General features: G+C 39.6%; 1 protein-coding gene across 1 annotated transcript in view; it reads left to right on the top strand.

Annotated features, from left to right (window-relative positions):
- Positions 1 to 22,137, top strand: part of LOC134320700 (kelch-like protein 29) — a 352,789-nt gene that overhangs the window by 108,035 nt on the left and 222,617 nt on the right. The window contains exon 3 of the mRNA XM_063002246.1: positions 16,013 to 16,308. Coding sequence (XP_062858316.1) covers positions 16,039 to 16,308 — 270 coding nt within the window. The 5' untranslated portion in view covers positions 16,013 to 16,038. The remainder of the gene's footprint in view (positions 1 to 16,012; positions 16,309 to 22,137) is intronic.

Genomic DNA, 22,137 nt, shown 5'->3' with positions numbered 1-22,137 from the left:
TACACTGACTACTCTAAGTTATATCCAAGTTTCATGTCTATAGTGTTGTCCCATGAAAAGATATAATGAAATATTTGCAGAAATGTGAGGGGTGTACTCACTTTTGTGATACACTGTATACATGAATGTACAGATATACAGCATTAAAGTATAATCTACTGTGAGTCTGTTAATGTGAATGTTTAAAGTATTATTCCGGCATATAACATTTCAATTTAGAATTATAATAATTGTACAATGTCCAGATGTGCAGGTATTGTACAGAATAAGTGTGTATCAATGTGTATCAAGTCAAGTCAAATTTATTTATATAGCGCTTTTTACCATGAACGTTGTCTCAAATCAACTTTACAGAATCCACGACCAACAGACCAAAAACTGCTACCACTGCAAGCCGAGGGCGACAGTGGCAAGGAAAAACTCCCTTAAAATTACAGGAAGAAACCTTGAGAGGAACCAGACTCAGCAGGGACCCATCCTTTTTGGGTGGCATATTTAGGCAGCTATAGGTTACATCGAAATGTAAATTAATACATAACAGATCACAATTTGTACCACATTGAAAGCCTATATAAGTGCTGTAGTGTGGTTAAATCTGTTATGTGACTAATTGTGATTGTATGTACACATCCATGTGATTTCTATGTAAATAGTTGTCTGTAATACTAGCATAGTGGCCCCAGGGAAAATAAAACTGTTCAGCTGTCATGTAGTACCAGTCTAAATGAAGTGGTACTTTTTTCCCCTTAAAGAAAGTTCCAGAACAAGAAGGTGGATGCATGCATTTTAGTTACTCATAATGCTATAAAGTGTAACGGCTAACCTGGCTGGCTCTGTTCCTCCGCTCTAGCCTCAGTGGTGTTCCGTTCGAGCGAAACAACAAACTGGACCATATTTCCCTAGGTGTTGCTGAGCCTGAGCGAAGGGAAGGAGGATGAAGCGGCGCAATGCTCTTCATCCTCATTACAAGTAATGAAAGATAACAACCAAATAAACAACCAAAAAAAGGAGAAACCGAATAGACAACAACCTCACCCAACAAGTGAAGGCAAAAAAAACAAAAAACACTCTCTTGTACTCTAGAGGGGTGGCATGGTGGCTAAGGGCTAAGTGAGTAGCACTGTCGTCTCACAGCAAGAAGTTCCTGGGTTCGATCCCCAGGTGGGGCGGTCCGGGTCCTTTCTGTGTGGAGTTTGCATGTTCTCCCCGTGTCTGTGTGGGTTTACTCCGGGTGCTCCGATTTACTCTCACAGTCCAAGGATGTGCACATGAGGTGAATTGGAGATACAAAATCGATATAACCTGTGTGAACTGGTGAACCTTGTGTAATGAGTAGCAACCGTTCCTGTCATGAATGTAACCAAAGTGTAAAACATGACGTTAAAATCCTAATAAACAATAAACAAAAAACTCTTGTAATACAGAAAAAGAGTAATACAGCATTTGTACAAATGACAAATAAACTTGAAACTTGATTTATCAATAATATTGAGGACAGGTGACCAGGAAAGGCAGAGAGAAATGTTTCCACCTTAAAACAATGGCACGTCTAGCAAGCAGGGTACTAAAAGCAATTACACATGGTTTTGTGGCTGGAGTCTGAGGGTCAAGAGGAATCCTAAACAGTGCCGTCATAGAGTCTGGGTCTAAGGTGATTTCTAAAGCTCGGCAGCGTTTCGAAAATCTCCATCCTGTCATTCTTTTAAATGGAGATATTAAAAACACTAAGCCACATACAAATTTTAATATCATTGTTCTTTATTTTTATCAGTAGATGTCCAATATTATTTAATAGTTTATTAACAATGACATATTCTATTACTGTATATTTCACTTCTCCCAGACAGGGTTATTATAATAAAGGGTACTGTGCGCTGTACCAGTAGGTGAGCTCTGATGAACAGTGCTCTTTTGTTCCTGTTTGTGTGGATCTGTCCGGAGCTCAAGTGCCCCTTGCTCTATTCTTTTGTAAGTGGGCATCAAAGCTCCTTCTCATCTAAACACAAATGTTTGTCTGCAAGGATAATGCAGCCATTTGATGGGGGCAGCCTCGCTTTAATCTCTCTCTCTTTTTCTGTCTCTTTTTTGGTTCTCAGAATTTCACCTAAACTTTCCCACACTCTCTTGTTTTCACCCTGTCTTTATTCCATCCTTGACATTTGACCCCGCAGACTTACTATAATTAAGTCCATCCTTGTTCAAAACCTGTAAAGTTTATGTGTGTTCCTATGCTGCTGAATTTCCCTGCTGCAGAAATGAAGCCTTAGTCTCGCCTCACATCACCATATCTATTTTATCTGCATATTTATTCCTTGTTTATTTATTAGAATTGTGCTGCTGTCACAGACAGTCGGCGCGAGATGCTAAATGCTCCGAGGCGAAGTGAATGAGCTGTCACTTTTAGTGCACTATTAAAAATTGAGTACCATGCACATTTTGAGAAGTTTTGAGACATCGTGTATACCTGTATTATATGTAGTTCAGGATTTAAGAGCTAATTGGATAGTTATGCATGGGACAGGGGTTTTCTCAAATAAACTGTGTCTTTATTTGTGAATTACAGTTTGTACCTCAGCACATTGTCTGGTTGCACGATGGCTCAGTGAAAGATCCTGGGTTTGATCCGCATTTGGGGAGGTCTGGGTCCTTTCTGTGTGGAATTTGCATGTTCTCCCTGTGTCTGTCTGGGTTTCCTCCAGGTTCTCCAGTTTCCTCCCACAGTCCAAAGACATGCAAGTGAGGTTAATTGGAGATACAAAATTGTCCATGACTGTGTTTGAAATTAAACTTGTGAACTGATGAATCTTGTGTAATGAGTAACTATCATTTGTCCTTGTACTGTAGCCTCTTCAGCAAAGGAAATGAAGTCCTGTACTAGTGTTTTAATAATTTATTATCCTTCATATATTGCTAAAGTCATGTTGAAGCCAAAAATAAAACACCATCAAACCTACAGTGTCATATAAGGGCAGTATTATCCTCTGAGAATCCATTGACCTTCTGACAGGAACACGTTAGTATTTTTTATAGTTTTTTTTTTATATATAAAACAGCATATTTGAACAGCTATAGGTTACATCTAAATGTAAATTAATACATAACAGATCACAGTGTGCACATAGACAGCCCATATAAAGTGCTGTAGTGCGGTTGAATCAGTTATAATGACTAATTGTGATTGTACGTTCATGTGATTTCTATGTAAATAGTAGTCTGTAATACTTGTATAGTGGAACAGGACAGGGGTGAGTATTAGAGACTTAATAATACTCTTAAAGAAAGTTCCAGAACAAGAAGGTGGATGCATGCATTTTAGTTACTCATAATGCTATTTAGCAGACGCTTTTATCCAGATCGACTTAGAATATACAGTCTGAGCAATTGAGGGTTAAGGGCCTTGCTCAAGCACTGTTGCCTTACAGCATGAAGGTCCTGGATTCGATTCCCGGGTGAAGTGGTCCGGGTTCTTTCTATGTGGTTTGCATGTTCTCCTTGTGTCTGCATGGGTTTTCTCCGGAAGTTTCTTCTCACAGTCCAAAGATGTGCAAGAGAGGTGAATTAGAGATACAAAATTGTCCATGACTGTGTTTGATATTAAAAACTTGAACTAATGAATCTTGTGTAACCAGTAACTACTGTTCCTGTGAACCAAAAAGTGTAAGACATGACATTAAAATCCTAATAAATAAATAAATAAACATGCTGAATGCTTTTTGTTGTCACTGGGGGCAAGCATTGTCATCAGCAAAATAATCACACCAAGCGCAAACGCTTGGGGGTTTGAATCAAACTAAATAAAACAAAAGCACTTCGACTCCTCGTTGCTGGTATTAAACACCCACGCTTGATGTCTGTGTTTGTGAACGAGTCAGTTTCAGTACTTTTATTTTGGTTAATAAGCCTTGTGAGTTTCCCTGTGTTTTGTTCTGTGTGTCTCTGCTCATTTCACTGATTAAAAGTTTGATACTGTATATATTATCATCATGGAGCACCTGCTGTTAGGAACAGTGCCTGCAGGATTCTCAGCATGGCTGCAATAGCTATGTTAGAATCAGCACCGGGAGCCGAACAGAAATGTCTACAGCAGCAGCTTTGTAAACACGGCGAGGGCGTATGCTATGGCTTTATATAGGTCTGTACAGATGTGCCCCGTGTGCTTTGCTTGTCAAAGAAAGCGATGACAAAAACGGCAGCAGCATAAAAAGTGTCAGTGTGACTTTCTCAGCTTTTTGGCCCATCTGTTAGTCTTAGAGTCTTACTGAGTCTTTGTGCCTTTTACAAGTTAGTCTTTATGCTTTGTTAATGCTCTTTGGTCACGTATAGCAAGGGTTCTCAATGCTTTTTGGGCCGTGGCCTCATTTTACGAACCCACCATAACCATTCAGCAGTGAATTTTTGAATTTCTCACTTTAGAAAAGAAGAGAGTGCACATGCTTTCCAAATTCACACATTGTCCCTCAGTGCTTCAGGCTTTACACAAGCAGAGGAGAGCTGCTGTGTCCCAAAATGTCATACTGTACAAAAAAAGTGTTCACACATATGTATATATTTACATATAGAATATATAGTGTTTTTATTATATTGTTGTAATTGCCATACTGTTGTATAATAGTAATTGCATCACATAGCTATTTTTTTTTTTTTATATAACTTCCTTATTTTTTATTTCATTCTACTCTATTTTATTTACTCTATTTACTGTATTTACACTGTACTGGAGCTGTTGTAACACTTGAATTTCTCCCATGGGGATCAATAAAGGAATCTTATCTTATCTTAATTACCACTTAACCAATAGTAAGCTTTGTAAGTTGAGACACAGCCCTTAAGCTCACTGGTTAAAGCAATGTAGCCCCTCTGCTCCATGTGCAGTGTGACTTTCTCAGCTTTTTGGCCCACCTGTTAGTCTTAGAGTCTTTGTGCCTTTTACAAGTTAGTCTTTATGCTTTATTAATGCTCTTTGATCACGTACAGTAAGGGTTCTCAATGCTTTTTGGGCCGTGGCCTCATTTTAAGTGCTCAAAACTTTAATGAACCGCCTCACAGCAAGAAGGTCCTGGGTTCGATCCCCAGGTGGAGCGGTCCGGGTCCTTTCTGTGTGGAGTTTGCATGTTCTCCCCGTGTCCGTGTGGGTTTCCTCTGGGTGCTCCGGTTTCCTCCCACAGTCCAAAGACATGCACGTGAGGTGAATTGGAGATACTAAATTGTCCAGGACTGTGTTCGACATAACCTTGTGAACTGATGAATCTTGTGTAATGAGTAACTACCGTTGCTGTCATGAATGTAACCAAAAGTGTAAAACATGACGTTAAAATCCTAATAAACAAACAAACAAACATAGGCAGAACGGAGCTGCTGTGTCCCAAAATGTCACACTGTACAATAAAGTGTGCTTAATTACCACTTTACAGGCCGCTCAGGTGGCGCAGCGGTAAAGCGCACGCTCTTCACCAGAGCTGAGATCTCGAATACATCGTTTCGAATCTCGGCTCTGCCTCGCCGGCTGAGGCTGAGTGGCTACATGAACAACGATTGGCCTGTTGTTCAGATAAGGGGCAGGACTAAGCCGGATGGGGACTCTCTCTCAGACTAGTGTGATTACGACCTCTGCTGGCTGGTTGGTGGCGCCTGCACGGAGATGGGAAGGAGTGCAGTAGGGGGTGTGGCCCTCCGTGCACAGTGCTGTACCTCACTGCGCTTGTCAAGTGTGGGTGATAAGATGTTCGATTGCTGTGCACGTTTCGGATAGGGCGTGAAGCAGCCTCGTCCTCCCCAGTCAGGAGCAGGGACCAGCATTAGTGAGAGGAGGATTGACGGGTAGAAATTGGATGCGCTAAAGTGGGAGAAAAAGGGGTAAAAGAAATAAATAAATAAAAATTATTACCACTTTACCAATGGTAAGGTTTGTGAGTTGGGACACTGGTTAAACCAATGTAGCACATCTGCTCCATGTGCAGCACAGATACTTATTACATAATTCATATTTAAATATAGCAATTACAGTCCTCATACTATGTAATAAATATAGTTTTTAATTATGCTATAGACTGTTTCATTGCTCGCACCTTTACAAGGCAACCTTGGTCATGTATTTTATTAATAAGCTGGTCATTCCATATTTGCATGAATACGTTTCGTTTCGACACTACTTCAGCAGTTATTTTTTTAAATAGTAGATTGGCCAGTCAAGGCACTTCAAATGCTCAAGAGATTGTTCAAGATGGAGAACAAAAAACGTGGTTATAAAGCACCCTGAGCAAATAGATTTTGACACACCTGGTGCTCTAATTAGGTTATGTTTACTATCATTTTACTATCACAGCCATATGAGGCTCCCATAGTGCATCCTGGTGCCATGTGTTCCCCAGGTAAGAGACACACACACACACACACACACACACAGCCATCCACGTGATGTAAAAGAAAACGTGGTTCATCAGACCAGGCCACCTTCTTCCATTGCTCCGTGGTCCAGTTCTGATGCTCACGTGCCCATTGTTGGCGCTTTCGGTGCTTTTTGGACAGGACTGAATAATGTCAGGGTGCCCATGCTGACTAACAGGTGCCGTGACGAAGAGATAATCAGTGTTATTCACTTCAAATGTCAGTGGTCATGATGTTATGCCTAGTCGGTGTAAAACTGATGGCATTGTATTGTGTTGCATTGTTGCTTCACAGCAAGAAGGTTCTGGGTTTGATTCCTAGGTGGAGCAGTCCAGGTCCTTTCTGCATGTTCTATTCATGTCTATATGGGTTTCCTCTGGGAGCTCTGGTTTCCTCCCACAGTCCAAAGGCATCTAAGTGAGGTGAATTGGAGATACAAAATTGTCCATGATGGTGTTTGACATTAAACTTTGAACTGATGAATCTTGTGTAACTAGTAACGACCTGTACTGTCATTAATGTAACCAAAGTGTTAAACATGACATTAAAATCCCAACAAACAAACATACTAAAGGTTTTGTAAGGAAGCTTCATGTTTGTAATCACAGATCTAGAAGTGTGTGACAGAAAATGACGATGTGTGTGTTTAAGTCTAAACCAGATATCAAAATTGTATTCTGGTTTATTAGCTCTTTACATTCTTCCTTGGTTGTTTTCTCTTTGTTTGCAGTGCATGTGCATTCTGAATGTTAGTTCTAATAGTCAGAAAGCATGTCCTCATACGTTTGTGTTATACATGCAGAAATATGTGCAGAAAAATATACTGAATGTATTAAAGAGCAGCTTAAATTGAACTAGTCAGTGCAGTTGCTTGGGTGAATAAATAATCTAAAGTTTATAAAATAGAATCTAATTATAGGAGGAAAGTAATTTGCAGCTGTAATGAATGATTTGAGCAGCGACAGAAGAATACAGCCTTGACTGATGGAGGCCTTTTTGCTGTCCAGTTAATGGAAATGTTCCCTTCAATTCAGACGCACCTACTTTCCTCTTTGATATTTCAACGTGCTGCATTAAATAGGGATTTAATGGCGAGCTCATTCTATCTACTGAAAAGGCTTTTCACTGTAATTTTCAACTCCCATAAAGCAGCATGTTTATAAAAAAGTGGACGCCATCTTATCTATTCCAGCACATTTGTTTGTGTCTTTAGGGAATACGCACAATACCGCGCAACAGCTTTATAAGAGCCTATTTTATGATGTAGACCAATATTATGCAAAATGCCAAAATGCAATAAATCCTGATTTTCTTGCCCAGTACCAGAATAACCAATACTGGCTCACTTTACAACTACCCTAATCTGTTCCCACATGTTCAAACAGAAAAACTAATAAGTCTATTCCGTCCGGGGTCTCCGGACTTATTACACGCAACTGTCTATAGAGGCCTGGCTTGATTTAAAAAAAAAAAAAAGCCACAGAAAATTACGTTTCCCGACTCAACCCACAGCAAAACAACCACTGCGACACTAGGTGGAAGAAGTAGAAGCCGAGGCAGTTGAAAGTCTGATCAGGTTGCTTCTCCCTGTAAACAAATCAGCAGTTCAAAGCCATAAAGTGACTTGTAAAATAGGCTGTCCAGTTAATTAGGATTCTAGATGGGTTTGAGTTATGAGCTTTGGGAGTTATAAGATAAAGTCATTAAAGAAACCTGGTATAGCCGGACAGATCTTTTAACCATATGGATTAGAGCTAATCTTCCCTGGAGCAGCCCATGCTGCAGTTTTCTTCCAGCTCCTTGTACGTAAATGCTCATTTTTCAGCTCTCATTAAAGGCTGGCAGAAAGGGTATTAAAATAAGTAAATGGAGCGTTTTCTGTGTGAGTGTCTCACCAGATAGAATCTGCTTCTGCCGAGGATAGTGTTCACACATTTTCAGCTGCACTCATTCACTCAAGGCCATTTGCCATGCTCACACCTCTGTTGATTCAGGTCTGATCGATCTGGCCAAGTGTCTAAACATTTGGAGTGCGCAAACACCGTTAGAGTAAAATAAACTGGTTTGTTTTCAGGTAAAAAGTAAACATTTGTTATGCATGTTGTCCTTTTTCTGTATTTTTTAGTTAGAATTTTAACTCTATTTTTTTTTTTTGCATTAATATATTTTTTCCCATGAGGGTTTCATTGGTACTGTCCTAGTTTATATATGTATGTGTCAATAAGTCACACCGGTGCTTTGCTTTGAATACATTGTGTTCTTGTATGGTTTGTATCAAGGTTTCTTTAATTTTAAGGAGGTTTTTCATACTATTGTTGCCCTCGGCTTACCCAACAGGGATTTTTGGTCTGTCGGTCCTGGATTATGTAAAGTTGCTTTGAGACAATGTCCATTGTAATAAGCTCTATACTAATAAATTTGACCTGACTTGATTTCTACCCAGTTCTCCAGTAGTGTAGGGCTTTAAATACAGGTAGACTTTTATTTTGTTATGTGATTCTCCATATTGAATAAATGGTTTTAGGTCATTCAATTAAGTAATATTAAAAACCATCATAAAACATCATACTAAAGGTTTTGTTTGGAACTAATGATCTGGAGTGTGTGACAGGCAGTGATGGTGTGTGTGTGTGTGTGTGTGTTTGAGTCTGAACCAGCTATTGGAGATCCATTTGTATGGTCCTAGTTTACATGTGTATGTGTTTATATGTCACATTGGTGCTTTGCTTTCAGTACACTGTGTGCTCTTGTTTGATTTATACCCTGTTGTCCAATAGTGTAGGGCTTTACATACAGGTAGACTTTTATTTTATATAAACAATACTCCAAATTGACTAAATAGTCTATACTAATTAAATTAAGGAATATTAAAAACCTTCAGAGAATAAAGGTTTTGTAAGGAATTTTTTTTTATGTTTGAAACCACTGATCTAAAGTGTGTGACCGGTAGTGATGGGTTGTGTGTGTTTGAGTATGAACCAGCTGTCAGACTTTTATTCTGGTTTATCAGTTCTTTACATTTTTCTTCACTGTCTTTGCTGTATATTTTCCACGAGATAGATCCATTGGTACGGTCCTAGTTTATATGTGTATGTGTCAATAAGTCAAATCAGTGCTTTGCTTTCATTACACTGTCTCATCTTGTATTATGTTTACCCTGTTCTCTAATAGTGTAGGGCTTTACAATATGAAGGCTTTTATTTTGTTATATGAATGATTCTCCAGCTTGAATAAATAGTCTTGGGTATTTAAATTAAGAAATATTAGAGATCCTCATACTTAAGTTTTGTTTGGAACCACTGATCTAGAGTGTGTGAGAGGCAGTGATGGTGTGTGTGTGTGTAAGTCTGAACCAGCTATCAGAGATCCAATGGTACTCTCCTAGTTTACATGTGTATGTGTTTATATGTCACATCAGTGCTTTGCTTATATTACACTGTGTGTTCTCACATGGTTTCTACCCTGTTCTCCAATAGTGTAGGGCTTTACAGTATGAAGGCTTTTATTTTGTTATATGAATGATTCTCCAGATTAAATAGATAGTCTTAGGTATTTAAATTAAGGAATATTAAAAATCATCAGAGAACCTCATACTAAAGGTTTTGCAAAGAAGTCTGAACCAGCTATCGAACTTTTATTCTGGTTTATCAGTTCTTCACATTTTTCAATGCTATTTTTTTCTACAAGTAGGATTCATTGGTACTCTTCTAGTTCATATGTGTATATGTTTATCACATCAGTGCGTTGCTTTCAATACACTGTGTGTTCTTGTTTGATTTATACCCTGTTGTCCAAAAGCTTAGGGCTTTACATACAGGTAGACTTTTATTTTATATGAACAATACTCCAAATTGAATAAATAGCCTATACTAATTAAATTAAGGAATATTAAAAACCTTCAGAGAACCTTAAAATAATGATTTTGTAAGGAGCCTTTATGTTTGAAACCACAGGAAGTGACAGGTAGTGATGGGTTGTGTGTGTTTGAGTCTGAACCATATTAGACTTTTATTCTGGTTTATCAGTTCTTTACATTTTCCCTCACTGTCTTTGCTGTATATTTTTTCCATGAAATAGATCCATTGGTACGGTCCTAGTTTACATGTGTAGGAGTTTAAATGGCACAACAGTGCTCTGCTTTTAATACACTGTGTGTTCTTGTATGATTTAACCCTGTTCTCCAATAGTGTAGTCTACAAACGTGTAGACTTTTACTTTGTTATATGAACGATTCTCTGAATTAAATAAATAGTCCTAGGTAATTAGATTAAGGAATATTAAAATCCATCAGCGAACCTCATAGTAATGGTTTTGTAAGGAGCCTTTATGTTTGAAACCACTGATCTAGAGTGTGTGATAGGCAGTGTCAGTGTGTGTGTGTGTGTGTGTGTGTTTGATATGTCACATTGGTGCTTTCTTTCTTCTACTGTTAAAATGTATGATTTCTTCCCTCTCTTTCCCAATTTAGAATGGCCAATTAGTCCTCTGCTGCTGGGGACCTCGATCGTATCTGAGGCACCTCTTGTATGATTTCTAACCTGTTCCCCAGCAGTTTACTAGGTGCCAGTATTTATTCCCATACACTTTGGCATGTAAGGGCCGGTCTAATGAGACCAGCAATAATTTTAAATGAAATCTGGATATACTTCACACTGACAACAAGTGCAGGCCACTTCTAGAGACTTTCTAAAGCATGACCTTATTAAATACCAGACAGCATTCATCCATAACACAAGAAAAACAGCTTCTCCCTACCAGTATCAGCAAAAATCAGCTTACCACTGGATTCATTTTTCTGAGGTGTTTTAATGCACATTTTGCATCCATTCTCATGGGTAAAAGGAACACCGCTTTTCTTAGACTCCATAACTGTAGCTGGCAAGTTCTTTAGTCTTTTTTTTTACTCACTGTATGGTTGCAGTAGTAGTCTCACAGGTCCATACTTCTACTGTAACCAGATTTAAGTGTGAAAAATGTATTGGCTGATTTTGGCTCAAGGGTAGATGGGAACAAAGAAACAGAACAAACTCAGTTTAAATCACCAGTCTATGTCTCATAGAGGCAGAGGGTTTAAAGCGGTTGTTTCCCAAATCAGACACTACTGTACTAAATACTACAGACTGTGTGCCCTAGACGCAGTTTGGGATGCAACCAGAAAATCACTTGTTATTAGTATCCCATGGGTAAAAATTACTAAAAAAAACATGTAAGTTTATTATATTGTTATTAATATTTGCAGGAAACATTACAGACTGTGCTGTAGCTTAAGAAAGTAAATAATGGTCTATTTTTATCACATTTACCAGATGTTTTTTTCCAGATTGACTTCAAATTGTGACTGAATACAATGCAAACAATTAAGATTCAAGGGTCTTGCTCGGGGTCTCAACTTTGCCAACCTGGGAGTGGTGGGACTGGAACTAACAACCTTCTGGTTACTGGTTCAGTACCATAACAGCTGAGCTGCCACCTGCCTATTGCAGAATGGTGTACTGTCACTCATGGAAACGGAATCCATGTCTGACATTCCAAGATCAATAGTGTCAATAGTGATCATCACAGACACCTTTAGATAGATTTTAGTGACAGGCAGATCTTTGCACAGCACTTAACTGTTTTTCTGGCTGCTTTACAAACTACATTCACATGTACCACTAATTGGACATACTATCAAGTAACTAATTTGCTGTTTATAATGCTGTCTTGAGCAATGCTGTTTTTAAGCCCGGTCTTAAACAGGCTGAGATTTACAATTTAGCATTTTCTTACTAAGAATTTGTTTACATCCACCTTTAACACAAAATCCACTATCTCGTGTTTATCTTATTCAAAATAAAGTCTGACACAGCAAGAATACATCATTAAAACATGGAAGGTCTTCCATCATATGACATTACAGGACCCCTGCCTACTTATGGCTAAGGCATTGGGTCTGCTCAAAAACCTAGAGAGCTGCCTTGCTGTCTACTGCTACCTGGGCAGCTGCCTAAGTAGAGAGGAATTTAATAAGACATTGACTTTTAAGGCAGGTTATTCAGACACACTACTTGGACAGCGATTATATCACCACAGATTTTACTTACTAAGCTAACATAGTTAGCCTTAGGCCATTCAAACCAATGGGATGAGGCAGCACAACCCGCTTACATGCAAGCTAACATCTTCCTTTGTGGTTAAATTGTCACTGACAGGCCCAAATTTGCAAATAAATTACACTTGTACATAAATTACAATTTATTTACATTTGGTTGTTGCTTTGCATTCATTTACCATATTTGAAATCTTTGGCAAGAAATGTTGTGCCACACATCGCTAAGGAAGCATCGGATGCTCCCTCATTGTTCAGTCAGATTAATGTTTCGAATTAAGGCACCTTAGTAGGCATCATTTTAAGGTACCTCAGAATTCGGCCAGCCTTCTTCTTCGGAAAGTGCGTGGGATGACGTAAAATGTGTTTATGTAGAGCTCTCACTAGGCTTTCGGACAGACCCATTGTGTCTAGTCTGTGCCTTAAACTAGTACCCTTCTGAAAAGAACTAATGTACCTCTCCAGAGCCAGTTTTCTTATCCTGACTAGTGTTAATTTATTTGAAAGAGGAGACAACAATGCCGTCTGTCCTACATAGAAAGGGACAGTTCTAGTTTCTTGGACCCCAAACAGAGCCCTAACTAACAATCCTTTGATAATCTGTTACACTAAACCAGAGCTCCCTTTTGTTCCTAATGTCTTAAGAGTTTAATGTTGCAACCTCCTGATGTTAAAAGCTTGAAATAAACTTTTAATGTGAATAGGACAGAACCATAAAGAGTTTGGAGTTGTACAAGTGTTGCTTGTATTGATAGAGACAGGAGTGTGATCCCCGATACCTCGAGAGCAGGGTCAACTGGGATTACATGAACTACAAATGGCAGTGTCTTTGCCTGGACTTGAAGTTACAATTTCCTGATTCTAAAAGCTTAGAAGGTTTTATTGTAAGAACACTTTCTGTACTATTTCTGGTAAGTGTTGCTCAGATCGATAGGGGACAAAAGTGCTATACCTTATATCTAGAAAGCAGGAGTATTGAGATAAATTAGACTGTGAATGATCGTAACATTGTCATAGCTTTATGTAGTCATTTCCCTACGTTTAAAGTTAGCTAGCTTATTATGGGTGTAGGGGGGGTACTCTTGAGCCCCCTTCTTGTTCTGTATTATACTTTGTTCACTGCCAGGGCTTGAAGTTGCACCACTTTAAACTCTTGTTTTAATCTAGCACCACTCGATTCCTGGCAATATTGCTTGATTGATTGGGCAATCTGTAGTGCCTTCTCTTACTACATGGCCAAAAGTATTTGGACGTCATAAGTTTGTTGGACATCCCATTTCAAAAACAAATAGTATTAAAATAGTGACACTTCTGAGAAGGCTTTTCACAGGATTTTGAAGTATGTCTGTGGAAATGTGTGCTGTTTTGTATGGCTGGGCACTGATGTTGGTTAATGTTTCAGTTCATTCCAAAGCTCAGTTCAGTAGGGCTAGGGTCAGGGCACTGTGCAGGCCACTGGAGTTTTTTTAAAGCAAGCTTTTCTTCATGTCTTTATAGACCCTGCTTGCGCACATGGGCACAGTAATGCTGGAACAGAAAGGACCTTCCTTAAACTGTTGCTGCAAAGTTGGAAGCATAGTTTTTTTCATATAGCTGACTTATTACACTTGTTAGCAATTGCTGTGCCTGAAACATATAAATGTAATAATCAGAATGGGTGTTACAGTATTTTTGTTTATATAATGTACCTCAAAAGCATGACCAGCTGGAATTACATTGAATATTTATGTAATCTGAATTGTTGGGGCTTTAGGTTTGTGGTTTCACCATATTCACAGCAAAGGAAGTGTGTATTTTCTACCACTACATAGACTGTTCTTGTTTTTCTTTGTACATGTTGTTTTAATTGAACCATTCTACTGTACATAAATGGTGCTAGTTTTGCTTGTTTGAATGCCCACTTATGGACAGCTATGGCATTGCAGGGCTTTATAACAATACTAATAAATTATTATTAAAATACTACTCCTTACTTTTAAAGCCCTTCATGGACTTGCCCCGGTCTACCTCTCCCATCTGCTGACACCTTATATACCCAGTCGCTCACTCAGGTCCTCCGATGCTGGCCTGCTGGCCACACCTAGATTTAGGCTGTCAACCTTGGGTGGCAGATCATTTAGTGTGGCTGCCCCCACTCTGTGGAACGCTCTCCCTTCTTCTCTTCGCTCTGTCTCTTCACTTCCACAATTTAAATCTCTGTTAAAAACCCATCTCTTCAATTAACTATGCTCTCTTTTTGTACCTCACTGAACTGTTTATTGTTTGATGTAAAGCGACCTTGGGTATCTTGAAAGGCGCTATATAAATTGAAAGTATTATTATTATTATTATTAATACACTGACCAGACATAACATTATGACCACTATCAGTTGAAGTGAATAACACTGATTATCTCTTCATCACGGCACCTGTTAGTGGGTGATATACTGTATATTAGGCAGCAAGTAAACATTTTATCCTCAAAGTTGACGTGTTAGAAGCAGGAAAAATTGTGATGGCTAGATGACTGGGTCAGAGCATCTCCAAAACTGCAGCTCTTGTGGGGTGTTCCCAGTCTGCAGTGGTCAGTATCTATCAAAAGTGGTCCAAGGAAGAAACAGTGGTAAACCGGCGACAGGGTCATGGGCGGCCAAGGCTCACTGATGCACGTGGGGAGCGAAGGCTGGCCCGTGTGGTCCGATACAACAGACGAGCTACTGTAGCTCAGATTGCTGAAGAAGTTACTGCTGGTTCTGATAGAAAGGTGTCAGAATACACAGTGCATCACAGTTTGTTGCTTGTGGGGCAGAAGGGGGACCAACACAATATTAGGAAGGTGGTCATTATGTTATGCCTAATCGGTGTATACTGTATTAGGATGTTTAGATATTATGCCATTGAGTGCTATAGAGTCATGTTCTTCCGTTCTAATTATATTAAAAGTGAAACACAAATAACAAGAGACCAGTGCTAGTTCAGCTCTCCTGGACACAGTACACAGTTGAAGGTGTTGGGTAGACGTCCCTTTGATAGACATAGATCAGGAGAGGAAGAACTCTGTGATTAGCGTTATCTGCAGGCTCAGCGAAACGATCAAATAGTCCAGCACTATAAGTATATGGACACTTAAAATATCTAACCAAAGGTTAATGCCCTATTGCTGCATTATCCTGCTCCATCCTTGTTCTATTCTTGGCTAATGTTGCTTTGATAATAATAATAATAATAATTTGCAGAAAGAAATGCTAATGCTTATACACAAACAGCATGACTAACTGTGTTCTTTGGGACTCCTGGGTTTAGATGACTCAGGCTTGGGCTTACATTAACAACCTCCTGATGATAGGGTGCATATTTTGTGCTTGCACCACAACAAAACCCTGTTTTTCTTTATGTTTGACTAGTGGTAATTTAATAGGAAGACACACTATTGTCATCCGTCAAACCTACAGAGCAGTGTCAGTTTTGCTCTCTTGGATTCCTGGCTAGAGTCAAAGCAGTGTTTTTGACAACACTTTGTTAATTCCTTTTGTCTCTTTGTTTTTGTTCTCCTCACACAGTGCCACATTGGCTCCGAAAGGAAGTGATGTCGCGTCACCACCACCGGTTTGAGAGGGACTACCGGGCCGCATGGGATCGTCGCGACCGGCCCGCGCACCTCCACAATGGGGTGACCAATAATAACTGCTCTCCCGTCAGCCCTGCTCTCGTTAACGGAAACAACCGACCCGGCCTCCTCCCTCTGCCCGTCATCCCTTCCCTCCTGCCCACACCGGTCACCATTGCCGTCACGACAAGCAGTAATGAACTGGGTGCCAAGCGTGCCGGGGCACCAGTTTCAGCTCCCGCTGTGAAGGTAGGCACGGAGAGGAGAGGCACTACACTTGCTTCTTGGTTCTTTCCTTCCTTCCTATCCTTCTCTTCTCTCACTGCCAAATGGTGTCAGTTCCCCCCCTCGGTTGCTCCTCCTTGTTAATTTTCTTCGTCATTATGCAAATGAGAAATTGGGCTTAATTAAGTCCAAACCCAAGGTTTTTTTTACTCTGTTTGAGGCAATAAACAGAAAGCAAAAGCATGTGTGAGCAATTTGAGTGGAGCAGGATGATAATCAGGAGAATTAGTTTTGTGGGGTGTTTTTTGTGAAAACACATTAGCTGAAACCATTCACACATTTGTATCAAATTATGCTTCATAACAATTCGATTCAGTTTTACTTAGGAAGTATCGGTTATACTATACACTCCATGTAACTCAGACCTCTCGCAAGATGCCATGATTGGCACGAGCTTTGTTGGTTCTCCGTTACACCCCAGACACTTTGTAAGCTTGTATCATGGCTAAATTATTCACACGATGATTGCACCCAACCACATTTGCTTCGCTAACCCATTGTTCATATGTTAAGCCGGGCCATTGTGCTCAGCTCGCTTTACTGGAGACGGTGGAAGTACAGTGTCTGCTGTGTATCCAACACAACGGTCTCCAAAGTGATTACGGCTGAACAGGCGCCTCCGTGATAGCTATCTAAATGTCCTAACTCCATCAGCATTCGGTTTCATTACTGCCCAGTCATGCCTTCTAGCATCCGCCGTGCCTGCCAGGGTTTCTTAGCCTAGTAGGGATGCTATGGTTTGGTTTGTAGTCATGGTAAACACAGCAGATGGTGTGATTTTGCTGAGAGAAAATGTGTAAAAAAATGACAGTATTAGCATGAATGTTGGATGTTGACAGCATCACTTGTTACTTTTGCACCTTAATGTCAACATGTCAACCACGATTCATAGATTCTTTTTTTAACTAAACAGAGATGGAGCTTCAGTCATTCCCATTTGTGGCAGATTGACAGAAATTGGGTGCAAAACCAACTGATCTATTTTTTTATTTACACACCAATAATCTGAGACTAAAAGAATATAACTGGTTTCATTATGAACTACTATTTTTATTTTTGTGTCTATGTTTTATGGTGTTTTTTAGTTCCAATATCCAATAAACAGAAAAGCCAATAGAAAACATCCAATTAATGAACAGTTTTAGTGTGTTGCTGTTCCTAACAAAACAGACATTTTATTTGTGGTTTAAACATATAGAACAGTTGTGGATCATTTACACTCATTTATTCATTTGGCAGTATTAAAAAAAATACAACAGCTGGTTAAATTATCTTTTATTTGTTAATTTGTTTGTTTATTTACTTTTGCACCTTAATGTCAACATGGCAACCACTCATAGATTCTTTTAACTAAACAGAGATGGAGCTTCAGTCATTCCCATTTTTTTATTTATTTTTTATTTTTTATTTAACCTTTATTTAACCAGGCAAGTCATTTGTGAAGGATATGAAGAAGCACATTGCAGGCAAATCAAAATCAACTATTTTTATTTACACAACAATAATCAGAGACTAAAAGAATACAACTGGTTTTATTATGAACTAGTATTTTTTTTTTAATTACAATTTACAGATATGCCAATAGAACTGAAATTACAATTAATGAACAGTTTTAGTGTGTTGTTGTTCCTAACAAACCAGACATTTCATTTGTGGTTTAAACATAGAGAACAGTTGTGGATAATTTATACTCATTTATTTATTTGGCAGTATTGAAAAAATACAACAGCTGGTTAAATTATTTTTATTTGTTCATTTACCTTTGCACCTTAATGTCAACCACTCTTCATAGATTCTTTTAACTAAACAGAGACGGATCTTCAGTCATTCCAATTAGTGAAGGATATGAAAAACCAAAGTTTCTGCAAAACTGACCGATCATGTGTTTTATTTACACACCAATAATCTGAGACTAAAAGAATGTAACTGGTTTCATTATGAACTACTATTTTTATTTTTGTTTCTATGTTTTATGGTGCTTTTTAGTTCCAATATCCAATAAACAGAAAAGCCAATAGCACTAAACTTCTAATTAATGAACAGTTTTAGTGTGTTGTTGTTCCTAACAAACCAGACATTTCATTTGTGGTTTAATTCATAGAGAACAGCTGTGGATCATTTACACTCATTTATTTATTTGGCAGTATTGAAAAAAATACAACAGCTGGTTAAATAATTTTTCATTTGTTCATTTACTTTTGTACCTTAATGTCCACATGTCAACCACTCTTCATAGATTCTTTTAACTAAACAGAGGAAGGTCCTGGGTTTGTTTTCCAGGTGGAGCTGTCCAGGCCCTTTCTGTGTGGAGTTTGCATGTTCTCCCCGTGTCTGTGTGGGTTTCCTCCAGGAGCTCTGGTTTTCTCCCACAGTCCAAAGACATGCAAGTGAGGTGAATTGGAGAAACAAAATTGTTCATGACTGTGTTTAACAGTAAACTTGTGTAACCACCAGTTCCATGTTCTGTCACGAATGTAACCAGTGTGTGCGTGGTGGTGTGTTAGTGTGTGTTGTGCTGGTACGAGTGGATAAGACACAGCAATGCCGATGGAGTTTTTTAACACCTCACTGTCACTGCTGGATTGAGAATAGTCCACCAACCAAAAATATATCCAGCCAACAGCACCCCATGGGCAGCGTCCTGTGACCATTGATGAAGGTCTAGTAGATGACCAACTCAAACAGCAGCAACAGATGAGCGATTGTCTCTGACTTTACATCTGCTAGGTAGGAGTGTCTAATAGAGTGGACAGTGAGTGGACACAGTATTTAAAAACTCCAGCAGCGCTGCTGTGTCTGATCCACACATACCAGCACAACACACACTAACACACCACCACCATGTCATTGCCACTGCACCTTCCACCTAAATAATGCCTGCTTTGTGGTGGTCCTGTGGTGGTCCTGATCATTGAAGAACAGGGTGAAAGCAGGCTAAAAAAGTATGTAGAGAAACAGATGGACTACAGTCAATAATTGTAGAACTACAAAGTGCTTGTATATGGTAAGTGGAGCTGATAAAATGGACAGTGAGTTTAGAAACAAGGAGGTGGTTTTAATGTTATGGCTGATCAGTGTATATTGTGATATTTGTAAGGTTTTATATCTGTAATTGTCATAATAACACACCCTTGTATCAGCCTGTATAATATCCTGTACTCCTCTGATTCATTTTATTGTCTATTTTTCCTGATTACAGGCTCCAGGTAAAGAGAGTAAGAAAACAAGTTATATAACTTGTTCCCAGTAAATGGTTCACAGATTCTTCCACAGCATCTTTTTTTTACACTCTGTGGAGTGTTTGATACAGATACATGAGCTAGACAGCTAAACATCACAATGATCCAGAGTAAGAGGTGTCACAAACTCAATAAGCTGTCTATGCAATACAAGACTAAAACTGTCAACACACTAAGTAGGTAATTTGGTTTAAAATATCATCAACATATCCAGGTCAAATGGAAAGAGATCACATGGTTGCATCTGTAAACACTGTAATTAGCCCAGTCTCCATGTAATACTCATCCCAGTCAAACTTTGAGTTCTGAATAGAGCTCAGTTCTCATCTGTGTCATGGTATGAGCTACCTCAAAGCACTGGCTGTGAGGTGAGAGCACGCCCTACACGAGGAATTTTTATTGCAGGGCATCACACATTCACTTATTTACCATTACAGCTCTACTGCCTAGCTTTCATAGCTGCTTCAGGAATAAATCCCAACACTCTTGGCACGTCCAGCACACATCCCCGTCAAGTCCAAGCATCTTTCTCAGTGTCAGGCTTTTTTACCATTCTGTTTTTGAGGGACCAGTGGGCTTTGAGTATCAAAGTGATCTGATGCTGTCAGTAGATGGTTTACCTCTGTGTCCCCATGTGTCTGAGAACTTTGTCTGATTTCTACAGTTAAAAACAGCAGGATGACATGCAGTAATAACACATCTTTACTGCTGTCATGTTTTTTTACCTTAATTATTGCCTGTGAGAGATGCACTGGCATAAGAACAACAGGTACATTCAGGGGAGAGATACTGTCTCTGTCATCTGTTTTTAAAGTTGCACTGTATATCTGTTTACAACTTGCATTTAAGAGACAGAAAAAGGAAGCAAGAGTGGGACAGAGAAAGATGGAAAAATTACAAAGAAAATATTGATATACATTTAAAAAAAAATTTTTTGTTACTAGTTTTGCTATTCGCACTAAAACTGCATTTCTAGCACCAAAAGTACATCTTTTTGGATCCACTTTTCAGTTTTTGCATTATAGTGTGGCTGGGGGGAGGACATTTTAAAGAGTACTGACACTTTAGTTTATAATCCCATAATATATATATATATAATATATATATAATAATATTTCAACTTGGGTGGCTTGGTCAGTAGCACTGTTGCCTCACAGCAAGAAGGTCCTTGGTTCGGTCCCCAGGTGGACTGGTCTGGGTCCTTTCTTTTTTTTTATGCATTTTCTCCCCATTTTCCTCTTGATTTAGTGCACTCAATTTGTCTTCCGCTGCTGCGGGATACCTGATTGCATCTGAGGAGAGCACGTTGCTGTACACACTTCTTCCGACACGTGTACAGCCCTCCTCTTCTCGCCCCTGCATTCTGCACAGGCATCTCTTCCGCCAATCAGGGTCCTTACACAGCATATGAAGATCCCACACATAGTCCGGCCCCCACCCTGCAGATACAGTGGCCAATTAGTATCTGCTGCAGGCACTGCCAATTGTTCCTGCCAGATGGCGCCCAGCTGACCGGTGGTAACGCCGAGTTTCGAACCGATGAGTTCAGATTCTCTGAGCTGGTGTGCCACCTGGGCACCGTCTGAGTCCTTTCTGTGTGGAGTTTTGTATGATCCTCCCATGTTTAGTTGGTTTTAAAAGATATGTATGAAATGATTTTATAGAGAAGTATTTTATCTGAAATGATTGCTATACCAAATGTTAGTGAGTAGGAGTATCATGCATGTGTGTATGAGTGTGATAGAGATGTAAGGACGGCTGTTATAGAGATCAAATGAAGTCCATCTGCTTTTTCTGTCTGTCAGGACAAATGAGTCACTCGAATCAACAAACGGATCAGAATTTAATCATGGTTACGACCTCTGTTAATCCCTCCATTTTCATTTATTTGCGTAAATATCACATTTATTTGTATACTGGGGTGGCACGGTGGCTAAGTGGGTAGCACTGTTGCCTCACAGCAAGAAGGTCCTGGGTTCGATCCCCAGGTGGGCTAGTCCGGGTCCTTTCTGTGCGGAGTTTGCATGTCATCCCCGTGTCTGCGTGGGATTCCTCCAGGAGCTCTGGTTTCCTCCCACAGTCCAAAAACATGCGAGTGAGGTTAAATGGAGACACTGAATTGCCCTATAGGTGAATGGGTGTGTGTATGAGTGTGTGTGTATGTGTGTGTCTGCCCTGCGATGGACTGGCGCCCTGTCCAGGGTGTTACTGTGCGCTTTGCACCCATTGAAAGCTGGAATAGGCTCCAGCACCCCCCTGCGACCCTGATTGGATAAGCTGTTAAGAAAACGAGTGACTGTAGATGTAAAGTCAGAGACGATCGCTCATCTCTTGCTTTTGAGTTGGTCATCTTCTAGACCTTCATCAGTGGTCACAGGGCACTGCCCATGATGTGCTGTTGGCTGGATATATTTCTGGTTGGTGGACTATTCTCAGTGACAGTGAGGTGTTTAAAAACTCCATCAGTGCTGCTGTGTCTGATCCACTCATACCAGCACAACACACACTAACACATCACCACCATGTCAGTGTCACTGCTGTGCTGAGAATGATC

The sequence above is a fragment of the Trichomycterus rosablanca genome, chromosome 9, assembly GCF_030014385.1.
Source record: "Trichomycterus rosablanca isolate fTriRos1 chromosome 9, fTriRos1.hap1, whole genome shotgun sequence".
Lineage (NCBI taxonomy): Eukaryota > Metazoa > Chordata > Actinopteri > Siluriformes > Trichomycteridae > Trichomycterus > Trichomycterus rosablanca.
Note: the sequence above shows the minus strand (reverse complement) of the source record. Positions and strands in the feature narration are given on the sequence as shown.